Source organism: Xenopus laevis, chromosome 4L, assembly GCF_017654675.1.
Source record: "Xenopus laevis strain J_2021 chromosome 4L, Xenopus_laevis_v10.1, whole genome shotgun sequence".
NCBI lineage: Eukaryota > Metazoa > Chordata > Amphibia > Anura > Pipidae > Xenopus > Xenopus laevis.
In genome coordinates, this window is record NC_054377.1 from 119,860,728 (window position 1) to 119,876,062 (window position 15,335).

A 15,335-nucleotide genomic window follows, 5' to 3' on the forward strand; every position below is an offset into this window, starting at 1 on the left:
AAATTAGTTTCTCAAAATTTTGAAATTTGACATGGGGCTCGACATATTGTCAATTTCCCAGCTGCCCACAGTCATGTGACTTGTGCTCTGATAAACTTTAGTCACTCTTTACTGCTGTATTGCAAGTTGGAGTGATATCACCCCCTCCAGTAGCCTAACAACAAAAAAATGGGAAGGTTACCAAGTAGCAGCTCCCTAACACAAGATAACAGCTGCCTGGTAGATCTAAGAACAACACTCAATAGTAAAATCCAGGTCCCACTGCGACACATTCAGTTACATTGAGTAGGAGAAACAACAGCCTGCCAGAAAGCAGTTCCATCCTAAAGTGCTGGCCCTTTCTGAAAGCACATGACCAGGCAAAATAACTTGAGATGGCTGCCTACAAACCAATATTAGAACTAAAAACAAATACACTTGCTGGTTGAGGAATGAAATTTTAAACAGTGTAATTTGGAAATAAAAACTACATCATAAAAATAATGACAGAATCTCTTTAAGAAAGGAATAGCATCAGGATTAGGAGAACATAATGCCAGCACAACTTGTACATACGTATGCGGCGTACCAGTAGTTTTATGAACCAAATCCAAATACAATTGTAGTATAATTGCTGAAAGGTTACTTAACAACATGTGTTTGTAATTCACCAAAGCATCCCTCTTCTCCTTACGAGTTCCTTGTGCAAAAACACATGTCCATAAACATTTTAGGACATTGCATGACAGAGCTTGTCAAATCAATTATTACATTGAAAAGGTGTGATAACGATCTATGTATCTGAAGTAACATGGTGGGACCCAGTGTGCCATTTGAGTCAAATGTTCAGATCTGCATGGTGTATCAGATGTTACAGGGGGCAAACACCTATTTCTCTGTGGGATCAGGTGCATTGGGTTGAAATAAAAACTGGGAGCGTTGAACAAATGTCTTTAATTTAAATTTGGTTGCAAAATGTGCACTTTTACCAGCTCTATAATGGTTTGACACCCAATATTGCAATGTGCATAAAGTAGTTATAAAAGAACAGAGTTATTGTTCATTAATAAATAAAATAGAAGCATTCTAACACCGGTCCCCGATAACTACAAAGCTGTAGTAATGAAGTAGAATATTCTTAATTTATTCCTGTTAACAAAATCCAAAACAAGGGATGGGATCCCTTATCTGGATACCTGTAATGAATAGGAGAGGCCTGAATAAAAATATAAGTAAAGAATTGTAATGATAACGATAGCATCATAATCTTACACAGCAACAGATTCTTGGCTACCAGGGTCAAACTATTTAGGGGAGGGAAATTGTGTGACTTTGTCAGCAAAAAAATGTTTTCCCCTTCCCACCACTAATTTGCATATGCAAATTAGGGTTCGGATCAGTGTTCGGCCGAATCTTTCACGAAGGATTCAGGGGTTTGGCCGAATCCAAAATAGTGGATTCGGTGCATCCCTAATTTTAATTAAAAAAAAAAAAATAACCGTTTGAGGTTTGCTTTCACTGGAACTATAACCCTTAGCCAATCCATGAGAAACAGCTACAGACCAATATTCCTCCTACATCAAACTTTACAGCTGACATTTCTCATTTAGATATGTAGCTTTTTGCCCACATCTGTCATGGCCATTAGTTAGCCTATGATAAAGGACCGTTATAGCCTGAAATGTGTCAGGTGGTATGTCCTGGCCTTATGATGCTCTTCTAATTTTAATCTGCTTGGAATAAACATTTAAGTCTTTTTTTTTTTTTTTTTTTTTTTTTTTTATTAACAGTTTTTGAATTTACAGCAATTTGAAGAAGAGGAAAAGGAAGGAAGAAAGAAGAAGAAGGAGAAGATTTGGAGAACTGGTCTCGTTCGCAATAATGCAGGTGAGTAAATCAGCCCTTAGGTAGTTTTAAGCAAGTTGAGAAAAGGTAGTCTCATATAAAGTCATCCGGTCTATTTCAGCCTGTATCTGAAGTTTGTTGGGTAAACTGGTCTTCTTCCAATTTCTCGCTAGTAGGGATCTGCTAGCTAGTAAGAGGCGCACAATTTTCAACTTTGTAGCTTTGTCTCTCGATTCTGTCTCGTATCCCAAAAGAGCCAATGCTGGGTGTAGACTTCTTTTATCACCCGTAATGTCTATTAGCATGGAAGTTACTTCCTCCCAGAATTTTTGTGCTATTGGGCATGTCCACCATATGTGCCACAAGGATCCTTCTCCTAAGTGACATCTCCAACATTGGTTTGGTATATTGCGATAGGCTTTCGAAATTTTGTCAGGTGTCATGTACCATCTGTACATAATTTTGACAGTGAGTTCGTGGTGATTTAGTGCTCGTGAGTATTTCGAGGTTTGTAGGAACAATTGTCTCCAAACTTGGGTGTTAAGTGGGATACCTAGCTCAGCCTGCCATTTCTCCATTGCCGGTAAAGATTTGTCTTGGTCAGCCAATTGGAATAGGCTGTATATGGATTGCGCACCTTTCCTTTTTTCCTTGGGTGCCCAGCATTTGATATCAAAGAGGGTTGGTTGTTGTAAACCATGCCATTGGATTGTGTGAACATAGTGCCTTAGTCGTATATACGTATACAATTGTGTATTCGGTATCTTAAATTTGTTTTGCAACACAGAGAAAGTAACTAGACCGTCCCGGTCATATAAGTCTCCCAATCTTGTGATGCCTGCTCTTCGCCATAGAGTTAGGCACAGGTCTGGAATAGCTCCTTCCAGTATGTGGATTGGCATAAAAGCAGTTGGGGGATTAGTTAGGAGCCGGTTAGACTTGGTTGCGTACCAAGTTTGTAGCGTTGCCTGAATAGTGTGCGGTAGCAAGCTCATAATCGGTTTCTGGTGCTTGGTCATAGACCAGACGTGGTCTGTAGCTTTATGTCCCATGCTTGAAAGGTATATCCACCTCTCCATGTCCACCCATTGTTTGGTTCCGGGTGGTAGATGCCAGTCTGTCAATTGATCAAGGATTATAGCTTTGTAGTATTGGTACAGGTTAGGGCACGCTAGCCCAGCTTTCCTTTTGCTAGTATACATAATGGCTTTCGAAATTCTCGGCTTCTTCTGGTTCCATATAAATGTGAATAGTACTCTTTGAATCTGATGGAAGAAAGACCTGCATAGCAGGATAGGTAATGTCCTGAACTTGTATAGGATTTTGGGAACAAGAAGCATTTTAATTGCGTTGATCCTTCCCAGCCAGGATATATAGGTAGTTTTCCAGCTCTGGAGTGTCATATGAATGTCTCTTAACAGCTCCGCATAGTTCTGTTGAAATAAATGAGAAGGATCCGCCGTGATCTTTGAGCCTAGATAGTTGATTCCCGTAAGTTGCCAATCAAGTTTATAGTCCCTTTTGAGTAACTCAACCTCCGATTTTGGCATGAAAATTGGTAAAGCCTGCGTTTTTGTGGTGTTGAGCTTGTAATAGGATAAAGAGCCAAAATGTTCGGTCAAATCAAATAATTCCTGCAAAGCAATACTTGGGTTAGCCACAGTTAATGCGATATCGTCAGCAAACAATAATATTTTATGTTCTTGGGGGCCAATTGTAATACCTCTAATATCTTGTAATTGTCTGATCGCTTGGGCTAGCGGTTCGATACTTAACACATAAATAATAGGCGAAAGCGGGCACCCCTGTCTGGTCCCGTTTGACAGAGAGAAGGGGTCTGACAGAAAGCCATTTACGGTGACCTGAGCTGTCGGGGCAGAATATAAGGCCATAATTGCAGTGATTAATGTGGTGGGGAGGTCAAACTTTTCTAGGACTTTCCTGAGGTATAGCCAGTTCACTCTGTCAAACTCTTTTTCCGCGTCTAACGCCAACACCAGTGACGGTAATCTTCTATTATGCATTTGATGTAGTAAGGTAATGAGCCTTCTAGTGTTATCATGAATATGACGACCTTGTATGAAACCCGTTTGGTCATTATTGATAATTCTTGCTAATATCGGTTGGAGTCTTTTCGCTAGAATCGCTGCATAAATTTTTATGTCACCATTTAATAGTGATATAGGCCTATAATTAGAGCACTGCGTTTCGTCTTTTCCCGGTTTGGGGATTGTTGAAATATAAGCTTTAAGCATTTCTTGGGGAAAAAACCCTTGCGTGGCTGCCGCGTTTAAAGCTCTAGTAAGATAGGGAGCTATAACATTACTAAATTTTTTATAATACACGTTTGTATACCCGTCAGGGCCCGGGGCTTTGTTTTTTGGCATGTTCCTAATCGCGTCCAAGACTTCCACAGTCGTAATTGGTTTGGTTAGGGGTGGCAGAGCTTCAACAGGGACTATTGGCAAATGTAGCTTGTTTAGGAATTTGTTTATATCTTCCTCTACGGGCAATTTTATGAAAGGTTCGTCCTTAAGATTATACAAGTTGCTGTAAAATTTAGCGAACGTGTCGGCTATATCCTTAGGATTAATTCTAGTTTTTTGGGAGGCATCTTGTATTTTCCCAATTCTATGCTGTAAGGTTTGTTGAACAAGTTGTTTTTTCAAGATAGCCGAGGCTCTATTCCCCATAATATAGGTCGCGCTCTTAAGTTTCGTAAGCTGCGCTTGACATCTACCCAGAATAAGGAGGTTTACCTCCTCTTTAAGTTTGCTCAACTCCGCTAGTATAGCTTTTGATGGGGCTATACGTTTTGTTTGTTCAAGGGCGTTAATTTTCAACAAGAGCTGTTCCTGTTTTTTCCTCGCCTGTTTAGTCTTGTATGACGCTATGCTGATCAGTTGTCCTCTAATAGCTGCCTTATGGGCACACCACAAAGTGAGGTCTGCTATGTTCGAGTCGTCATTTAATAAGAAAAAGTCAGTTAAGCTCACCTCTATCTGTTTGTGGGTAGTATTGTCTGTGAGCAAGTCATTATTAAGTCTCCAAGGGGGCTTAGTGGTGAATTGGTGCTGTTCTTGGAGCGAAAACTCCACTAGAGAGTGGTCTGTCCAAGTAGTGGTTTTGATATTGCATTTTGATATCATATGTAATGTTGATGCGTGGGTTAGGAATAAGTCTATCCTAGTGTACGAATTGTGGTTAGCCGAGTAAAAAGTAAAATCTTTTTGCGTGGGGTGCTGTACTCGCCATATGTCATACAGATTATACTGCTCTAAGAGCCTAGAAAATTTTTGGGACTTTTTGAGAACTACCCTACCATAACTTTTGGGTAGGGACTCTACCTGAGGAGTTCGATCCATCTGTGGGTCGGGTATGTTATTGAAGTCGCCTCCAATTATGACTGTCCCTTGCTTAAAATTATGAACTTGTTCTAAAGCTTGCATTAGAAATACAGTTTGTTCTGCATTTGGGGCGTACAGGTTGACCAAGGTGTATAGCTGTTGATTAACGTTACAAATAACAATAAGACATCTGCCACTGGAGTCAGCCAAGTGCCGCACACTTGTTATGTTTAGTGACTTTTTTACCACTATGGCTACACCTCTCTTTTTAGAAGTTGAGGTCGCCGCAGCCAGCATCTTATAGTGTTTATTTTCTAGTTTGTTTCGATCTTTGGTCCTAAAGTGGGTTTCTTGGACCCAAATTAGGTCCGCTTGTTGCCGTTTGCATTCCGCTAGCATTAACAATCGTTTGCGAGGGGTATTGAGGCCCCTAGCATTGATACTCATACATTTAAGAACCATTGTGGTGTAATAAGCTGCTAAGTGGGCCATACCCGGCTGACTCCACAGTTAGCAATACATATACAATCGTATACAGTGTACCAGTCTCCAAAGAAGGATAGAGAAAGTGGAAAGGAAGAAAAGTAGCATAAACATATCTAACAAAACATATATACAGTTTAGCCAAATATATTGGCTGTTCTCTACCTGCATGCATGCCCTGGCTAGGCCGAAAGTTCAGCAGTTAGAGATTGTAGAAGGGGGGTGTTTGGATCCGATGGAAATAGATCCATGTGTCTCCTTTCCGGTGTCAGGAGATGTGTGTTAGATAAACGACCAGGGTAAGCTTCCCTTGCTTAAGGTTGGACTTTGTGCCATTCCTGTTCAATTTGCATAGAAGCTTTTGAGGGTGGTGGTGCTTGCTGTGTATCCGTGTAGATCTTCCATTGTCTGAGAGCTGCTGTGCCCTCTGCCACTGTAGCAATGATTTTTGTAGTATTTTGCCAGTGGACTATTAGCTTAGTTGGGTAGCCCCATTTGTATTGTATCTCATGTTGGCGTAAGATTTGCGTAATTGCTGCCAGTTCACGCCTTTTGGCCATGGTAGCTGTCGACAGGTCAGCATATATTTGGATGTTGTCATATGGAGCTAGGAGTGTCTTGTGCTGCCTAGCGTAGTGCATCAAGGCTTCTTTGACGTGGAAAAAATGAATTCTCAGGATAGTGTCCCGAGGAGCACTGCTAGGAGCATTTTTTGCCTTAGGGATCCTGTGAATCCTGTCTATTATTAGCTGATCCGCTGGAGTGTCCGGTAATGCCGCTTTAATGAGGTCTAAAGCATATTGGCGTAGCTGAGGTGGAAGGGTTTCCTCAGGTATACCCCTTAGCCTCACATTATTCCGCCTTGAGCGGTCCTCCATATCAGCTATCTTGTTCTGAATTTTTTCCAGCTCTGCGTCATGTAAATTAACTGCATCCGCCATAGTATTGTGCACTTCCACAAGGTCTGCCATTTTATTTTCTAGGCGATCAGTGCGTTCGCCCAGTTCTTGCAAATCCCTTCTCAGGTCCTGCACTGTGCGCTTAGTGTCTGCGCATATATCTTCCCTGAGCTGTGTAAGCATAGCTTTTAAGTCTGCCTGTGTTATGCTTTGACCAGAATCACCGTACTTATCTGGGTGTTGTTCCGTTTCAGCTCCCGCGTGTGCAGGTGATGATGCGCTGGAAGAGGAGCGGGCGCCATCTTGGCTGCTGCGTTTCTGAGAGGCCTTCGGCTGGGACCCGTAGAAGTCCGTGAGCTGCAGCGGCTGCTGCTTAGTTCTCCTCCTGGACATCGCAGCAATGGCCGACGGTAAGTTTGCGGTTGAATTCCGCCCTGGATCTGCGTATTGCTGCTCTTAATGTGACACCGGACACGGAGCTCCACAAAGACGCGTGTAGCTACATGCACGCGCAGGCCACGCCCCCCAATAAACATTTAAGTCTTAAAGATTTGGATACGCAGCGAGCTTTAAAGTTTATAGTCATCAGTCACACTACAATATGGTATCTCATAATGTAGTCTCAGGTATCAACTGCTGAAAATCCAAATGCCAGCCACCTTTTACTCCACTCTAGCAGACACTGGACATTGCCACACAATTTAAAAACAAAAAACCCATGCACCTAATTAATAATAAGTCACTTTGCTAACCTTGATTCTACACACAGTGAAACTGGACAGTGAGTGTTCCATTGCATGTAAGGGTATGTTGTATTAGGAGGGGTATCAAGACTATTTTGGTCGTAAAGGGGCATATTTATCAAGGGTCTAATTGAAAATTCAAATTTGAGGGTTTTTTTATGACCAAAACTGTCAAATTTGACTAGAGAATTGTAAAAATTAGATTTGAGTTTTTTTTAAAAATTCAAATTTGATTTTCGAGATTTATCATACTCTGGCCCTTTAAGAACTCAAATTTGACTATTCACCACCTAAAACCCGCCAGATTGCTGTTTTAGTCAATGGGAGAAGTCCTGGGGATCAATTTGGAGTTGTTTGCAGCCTTCCTGACATCAAGTTTTTTTGGTGAACTTGATCCGAGTTTTCAAGTCGATCCTATTCACCAGAGTTTAGAAAATTTGATTTTTCAAATAAATTCCGATAGGACGAATTTGAGTTCATGGGAGTTAAAAAAATGCATTAAAGGGCACCAATCATGACCAAAATCATTTACTAAGTAAATACACTATGTGAAAGTTCAAGAAATCCGATTTTTAAAACAGTTAGAATTGTTTGTATAATGTAAATGATCAGCTCACTATTCCTTCTGCAAGATCTCCCCTATCTCCCCTGCAGTTCTAGCTGAGGAAGCCATCTTGGATTTCACTGGCTCCTCCTACCTATATCTTCCCAGCCAACTGTAGCTCTGAAATCTCGCACATGCTCAGTTGAAATTCCTTGTTTGCTATCAACCCTTCTAAGCTATTTTCAAATCAGCCAAACCTGTGTGTTAGCTGCTGTTCAGTAGTGCTGCCACCTGCTGGAAGTTACTGTGTGCCCTTCATTTGCATAATAACATCACCAGCAGGGGACAAGATAGGGAAATCTCCTGATACTTCTAGTGGAGGAGTTTACTTAAACAAGGCATTCTGGGTAGAATACTCAAAGCAGTGTTGCAATCTGAGCATGCTCCTGAAATTTGCATATTAGAGTCTCTGTTATGGTCACAGTATGGCCTCCCTCAGTGAAAGAACCCATTTGAAAAAGTAAGTGATTTTTTTAAAAACCTGCAGTTTTTTCAAAAAACTATATATGTAGTTTGATTAAACGTGTTTAGCTTGTACTGGTCAGATTGTTAATATGTGTTTGATTTTGGCTGTGATAGGTGCCCTTTAAGCCATTTATATAAAAAAAAAAAAAAAAAAAAAGAAGAACTACTTTCTCCCCAAACCAAAATGCAAAGCAATTTGCCAATCATTTTCTTGACTTTATGGAAGTTCTTGCTGAAATGTATATTTCTGGCAAATGGTACTGACAACAGGACTTTCTATTCTTGCTATTTCACATTGCAGTTTCATAGCCACAGCTAATGAGGTGATGATTCCAAGTGTGACTTCCAAGTACCTGCTCTTGTATGGTCATGGAGAAGTAAGAGAAAATAAAAAGGAATGAGAGAAATAAGGGGTGGGAAGAAATATGAGGCAACGGACCACTGAAAATACAGTGGCTTAGAAATAAAAAAGCCTAGATATTTAGTTACCTTGCCTCCACCAATTCCCATTCCACAGTTGTTTAGTTTAAGCTCCTGTAGAGTAAAACAAGTTGGACTTTTGAGCAGAGCTTCAAAACCACGCACTCCATCAGGACCAAATGCATTGTCACTTAAGTCCAGCTCTGTCAGTTGAGCTCCAGCTGTAATCAAAGCATCCCCAAGAGATATCTAGAAGGAAAGGTTTGATTAATATTGCACAACTTCTAAAATGTAGCAACCAAATGGTTCCAACATACATATCAGTATACATACCAAAGCTGGTGGAATTTCGGACCTCAACCTCCCTGTGAACATATCACTCCAGTGGCAGCGCTAGAAAGAACATCAGACCCAGAGCAGTTAGCTCACATATAAACAAATACATTATTGGACGTATGGCTTTCAGATAGTTCACTTAAACGGTACTGTCCCTGTAGCAGTGATTAAAGGATTAAGGAAAGGGTTATTTACTGGGTATACCAATATTAAAAGATACCCCTGTAAAAAATAAAATAAGTGTATGCTCCGTGGGCTACGTTTCTTACCTTTCCAATTTGCCGCTTCCCAGACTTGGACTTTAGACCCAAATCTAAACCTTTGCTAGACACATCTGGGAAAGGCTAGTTAAATGGTGGGCGAGTATTTTATTCTTTATTTTAAACCAGGGGAGGTGCGTTCATTCCTGAAAGGAGCACCAGCCTGGGGGGGTTGGGTGGGGGTGCCTGACTAAGAAACCACATTTTTTCTGTCTTTTTTGAAAATAGGATTTTCAATTCCTGAGAGAAGATATTTATAGGAGTTAAAGGGAAGGAAACCTAGTTGGTGCAAAAACCCTCCCCCCTCCCGTGTGTTGCCCACCCTCCCTCCTCCCCCCTGGCCTACCCGTCCCGCTGGGCGAATGCCCCTGACTTGTACTTACCCTTCTGCGCAGGTTCAGTCCAGGGAGTTCACAGACGAAATCTTCTTCCACGCGATCTTCTTCCTGCTTTGACCGGCACATGCGCAGTAGGAGCATTTCTCCGGTACGATCTACTGAGCATGCGCCAAGAGTACATAGTGACTTTTGGCGCATGCGCAGTAGATCCGTACCGGCGAAATGCTCCTACTGCGCATGCGCCAAAACGCCGTTCAAAGCAGGAAGAAGATGTCGTCTGTGAACTCCCTGGACTGGATCTGCGCAGAAGGGTAAGTAACAAGTTAGGGGCATTTGCCCAGCGGGACGGGTAGGCCAGGGGGGAGGAGGGGAGGGTTTTTGCGCCAACTAGGTTTCCTTCCCCTTTAAAAACTGAGATGGATGCTTTTCAGTAGCAATGTTAAAGATTGGTGCTATCATTAGATTTCCCTATCCATTTCTGGCATATTCTTCCTGCAATTCCGGAAAAAAAGCCAATTTGAAATCCTGTAAATTTCCTCACTGCGAAAATCTAAATGCATCCTTTGTAAACAAATAAGGGGTTTTATATACCTTTAGATCAGATTTCTTTTCCAGAGCTTTGGCTATTACTTTAGCTGCCTCCACTCCCACAGTATTTCCTTCCAGACGCAGAGCCTGCAGCCCTTCAAATTCTTCAATTTCCCGAATTACTTCTTCAGCTAAATATCAATTTGTTTAAAAAAAAAAAAAAAATCAAAAGTGCCATTAGAAGGCAGATTATTCAGTAACATCATTACCTTACTACTGTATAAGCATATTTGGAAAACAAAACTTAGGGTGGATGTATCTAACCTGTTCCATTGTTACTTAGACATAGAATAATGTTTTAAAGGTAAATAATTGTATCCAACATATAGTCTTACCATCTTGGGCAGTGTTTAGTTTTAGTGTTTTCCCTTTAAAGCTCAGCTCTCCTTCTCCAACCTTTGCCTTTGCCAAGCAATCTGCCAACTGTGCGATATCTTCAGCAGCCATCTTTATGCTTTTTCTCACTTTAATAAACCAGAGAAAAAAGAAGTACAACTGAGAACCGGTTTAACAGGTAATACATCCTTGAAAATTATTTTAACAATGCCATGGCCTGAAAATAAATTGGGGTGGAGAATAGGCAGCGTTACGAATGTGGTCCAGCTACTCCTCTCTCTTGCAACTGTAATCTTAGCCGTAATAGAACTGCTCCATGAAGTTTCTTCAGCTACTGTATGTTCCTTGCATGGGTGCATAAAAAGTATAGCAATTCTTTGTCAAAGTGTAACGGGGTTGTTCACCACTTTTTTCCAGTTCAGTTGGTTTCAGACAGTTCACCAGAAAGACTTTTTCCATTTTAAACTGTACTAAATTGATACATTTAGTGGATAGATTTGTTATCTTTGGGCCTAATGAGCAGAATCCCTGGGTTTCATTAAAGGCAGCGGTTAGAATAATTAATAAATTATAGAATAATAATTGCTAATATTTCACAAAGCAGTATGAGAAACCACCTTGATTAGTATACAGGGGGCCCTGGCACCAGGGAAGTGATGCTATTTAAAACAAGCCCCTATAGCGAAAATGGTTATTTTTTTATAATCCTTTAAAGGGGAACCATTGCGAAAATGAAAATTTAATATAAGCTTCAGCACAATGAAATAAGACGTTTTCTAAATATAATCAATTAAAAATTCTGAAATGATCAAATTTATCTTTAGTATTCCTCTGTACATCTGCTTGAAAGGAAGCCCCCCCTATAAGATATATTGAATCTGTCATTGAATATCGGACACCCAACTGCTGCAAGAAGACAGAATGTAGAGAAACAGATGCCGAGAGAGGAATAGTGAAGATAAACTTGATTATTTCAGAAACTACGCAATTGATTGTATTTGCAAAGTTTATTTTTTCAGTATGATGAAGCTTATATTTCATTTTCGCAATAGTTCCCCTTCAAGAACATCCTGGCCCTTACAATGAATGCTAAAGGCATAATGGGTCCAGCTAGCTTTAGGGTTAAAGTTAAAGGAGAAGGAAAGGCTAAAATTAAGTAAGCTTTATTGGAAAGGTCTATATAAATACACCAGTAAACCCTCAAGGTAATGCTGCTTTGAGTACTCTGTCAAAAGTAACACAGCATTTCTTTCCTTCTATTGTGTACACATGGGCTTCTGTATCAGACTTCCTGGTTTCAGCTTAAACCTCCAGGGCACGGCCTTGAGCATGCTCAGTTTGCTCCTCTCCCCCTCCCTCCCTCCTCCCCTCCCTGCTGTAATCTGAGCCCAGAGCTATGAGCGAACAGGGAGAGACTCAGGCAGGAAGTGATGTCACACAAAGCCAATATGGCAGCCGCTATCCTAAACAAACAGAGAACACTTCTAGAGCTTTTTTCTCAGGTATGGTAAAGCATTCTGCAGAATAAATATAGTGTTATAGCTTGCACTATTGTGGCTAATCTATTGACATGAACTGCTTCAGTAGCTTTCCTTCTCCTTTAAGAATTCATCACGAACTACGGCAGTATCATCCGTGGATATCTTGAAAAATCTATCCTTCTAGTTGGTGATTAGCGATGTCAACAGTTAGAATATATTTGTGCTGCTGAACCACCAAAACGCTTGTATTATAAGATATAACGCACCACCTTTGGTTTTGTGCTTTTATATGGGCATGGAACTCCAAGGTGACTTCTAATAACCCTATAATGTAACAACCGGGGATGCATTATTCCCTATATCAATTGTTCCTAATGTCACCATGAATTGTTTCTAGCGTCACTATAAAGGTGGCCACAGATGCAAAGATCCGCTCGTTTGGCGACAAACGAGCCTATCTTTCCCCAATATGCCACTAACGGGCATGCCTATATCGGGGTAATTACGATCGGATTACGATGAGAGCGCAATGGGCTCCGGCGGGACGGTTGGGACAAAATCAAACCTATCCGATCAACCAAACGACCGATCTCCGCCGGACGAAATACGGCGGGACTCTCCACACACGGTCCGAAAATTGTACGAATTCTCGATTCGTACGATAGGATCTTTGCGTCTATGATCACCAAGCTATTTTATAAACCCAGCACTTGACAAAGGTGAAAATGTTTATGTAAAATGCATACAGCAAGGAGAACCCCAGCAGATAACTGTAAGTGAATGTAAAGGTAGTGGATATTATGTGGAGACATTCAAAGCTGCTTGTCCAAGCGCCACCACATCTCAATTGCCAGTAAGGAATTGGGACAGTGTCCTGTTAAAGGCCCAGCAAAGTGATTGCTGTATGATGGCTTTTATTTGTATAGGTTAAACGTGAGTATATTTAAGTTAATCATAGCCATAAAGGGCAATACCCCATTTATGCCTTTTCAGCTCCAGTGTTATTGGTTACACCATAGAGCACTGGCTATTATTGGCATCCAGAAAAGGGTCACCTCAATTGTTTACTTTTGGATTCTTACTTTTGGAACGATCCTCGAGCTGCTAAAAAACAGACCCAAATCCCTCCACTGGTTTCTAGGAACACGGATCTATTTAACCAGGCACTTTAATCTGAATACTGCAAGGGGAGAGGACCTCAACAGAATATGCAATAAACAACAAATGAAACCACAACATGAAAAGAGTTTCTTGCTTTAAGGATCCCTGCCTCAAAAGCAGAAGGTGGCTTTAAAGGTAGCCCCCCCCCCTTTTTTTTTTTTTGCTTCAACCTTTCAATTAGTCTTCAATTTATAATTATTTTTTTTTGTTGCCTTCTTCTGTCACCTTGCACTTACAAAGGGGGGTCAGTGATAAAAAGTAACCGTAATGCTTAACTTATTCATGTTTTAGTCTTTCATTCAAACCACTGCTGGGTTGCTAAGGTCCAAATTACCCTAGCAACTCGGCAGTGGTTTGAATGAGATTGCAGCTGAAGTTCCAAACTGCAGAGCTACTGAGCAAAATGGAAAATAAATGTGCTTTAATTTAAAAGACCTCTTGCAAATTGTCTCTGAACATCAGCTCATACTAAAAAGGAATTTAAAGGGATACCGTCATGGGAACACATGTAACGCATCAGTTAATAGTGCTGCTCCAGCAGAATTCTGCACTGCAATCCATTTCTCAAAAGAGCAAACAGATTTTGTTATATTCAATTCTGAAATCTGACATGGGGCTAGACATAGTCAATTTCCCAGCTGCCCCCAGTCATGTGACTTGTGCTCTGATAAACTTCAGTCACTCTTTACTGTAAGTTGGAGTGATATCACCCCCCCCCCAGCAGCCTAACAACAGAACAATGGTAAGGTAACCAGATAACAGCTCCCTAACACAAGATAACAGCTGCCTGGTAGATCTAAGAACAACACTCAATAGTAAAAAAAAGTCCCACTGAGACACATTCAGTTACATTGAGTAGGAGAAATAACAGTCTGCCAGAAGGTAATTCCATCCTAATGTGCAGGCACAAGTCACATGACTGGGCAGCTGGGAAACGGACAATATGTCTAGCCCCATGTCAGATTTCAAAATTGAATATAAAATAATCTGTTTGCTCTTTGATTGGATTTCAGTGCAGAATTCTGCTGGAACAGCACTATTAACTGATGCGTTTTGTAAAAAAACATGACAGTATCCCTTTAAAGGAGCACTTCCCCTTTAACTAGAGTGGACAGGCAAAGCACAAAAAAAAAAAAAAAAATCAGATAACTACTAGACAATAGCAAAAATATTTGGAGGGACTACACCATTAAATCTGATTATGTTCTTGGGCAACATCTTTTCATACGACAGTGTTGTAAACCATGAAGGAACTCTTCAGTTAAAAGATAGGGGAAGCCACTGGCAAAGCAGGAAGTGTGAGGGGAACATAATTGAGGAGTTTCGATACCCCTCTAGCTAAGCCTACACTTCAGCTCCTCTCAGGTTCAGGTTCTCCCCTGAGGAACACATTGAAAGTGCCCAGTAGTATCTGTCACACAACACATTTCACATGGACACTTAAAAGTATTTGTGCCCCCCCCATCCCGTGGATGGAGCCATCCTGTATATAACCAGGCCGTACTAGCAGGGACAGCAATGACAGGACACTGGTCACATCCCGCCAAAACCACGCGGGCTCTGGAGACCAGAACTTAATGTAATATCGCCTACAAAGTCTCCCCGTTGTGGCCTATAACATCTATATACTGGTTACCTTGATTTCCAGAAGCTGCCCGGCTTGGAATCGTCACCCTGCACGCGGCTTAAAGCGAGAGAGTTTTTTTTTTTCTTTTTTTGCCTTGTAACCGGCAGATTTCTTCATTTCAGCCGCACCCCTGAATGGGCTCTTGGAACTTGTAGTCTCCATCTCTGCTAAATTGCCGGAAACACATTCGTAGGTCCGGCGATGGACTACAGCCCCCACGGTGCATTGCGCACTTTCGCTCGCACGCCAATGCCCATTGCGTACTTTATATTTAAATACTAGTCAGCCATTTTAGCGGCTGGGCGCGAGTGTGGAGAAAACGTGGGAGACTGTGACAGAGGATAGCGACAAGCTGCTCTCTACCTGTTTCTTTGTGGTTTGCGCAAACATACCTCCCAACATTTTGGAAATTAAAAGTTGCCG

At 41.3% G+C, this 15,335-nt stretch overlaps 1 protein-coding gene across 1 annotated transcript in view; it reads right to left on the reverse strand.

Moving 5' to 3' along the window:
• The window catches only part of rangap1.L (Ran GTPase activating protein 1 L homeolog), a 32,054-nt gene extending 17,045 nt beyond the window's left edge, over nt 1-15,009 (reverse strand). Inside the window, 5 exon segments of the mRNA NM_001086761.1 lie at nt 8,855-9,034; nt 9,119-9,178; nt 10,311-10,438; nt 10,643-10,771; nt 14,922-15,009. Of these exon segments, the coding sequence (NP_001080230.1) occupies nt 8,855-9,034; nt 9,119-9,178; nt 10,311-10,438; nt 10,643-10,754 (480 nt within the window). The 5' untranslated portion in view covers nt 10,755-10,771; nt 14,922-15,009.
• Between the last annotated feature and the right edge of the window lie 326 nt (nt 15,010-15,335).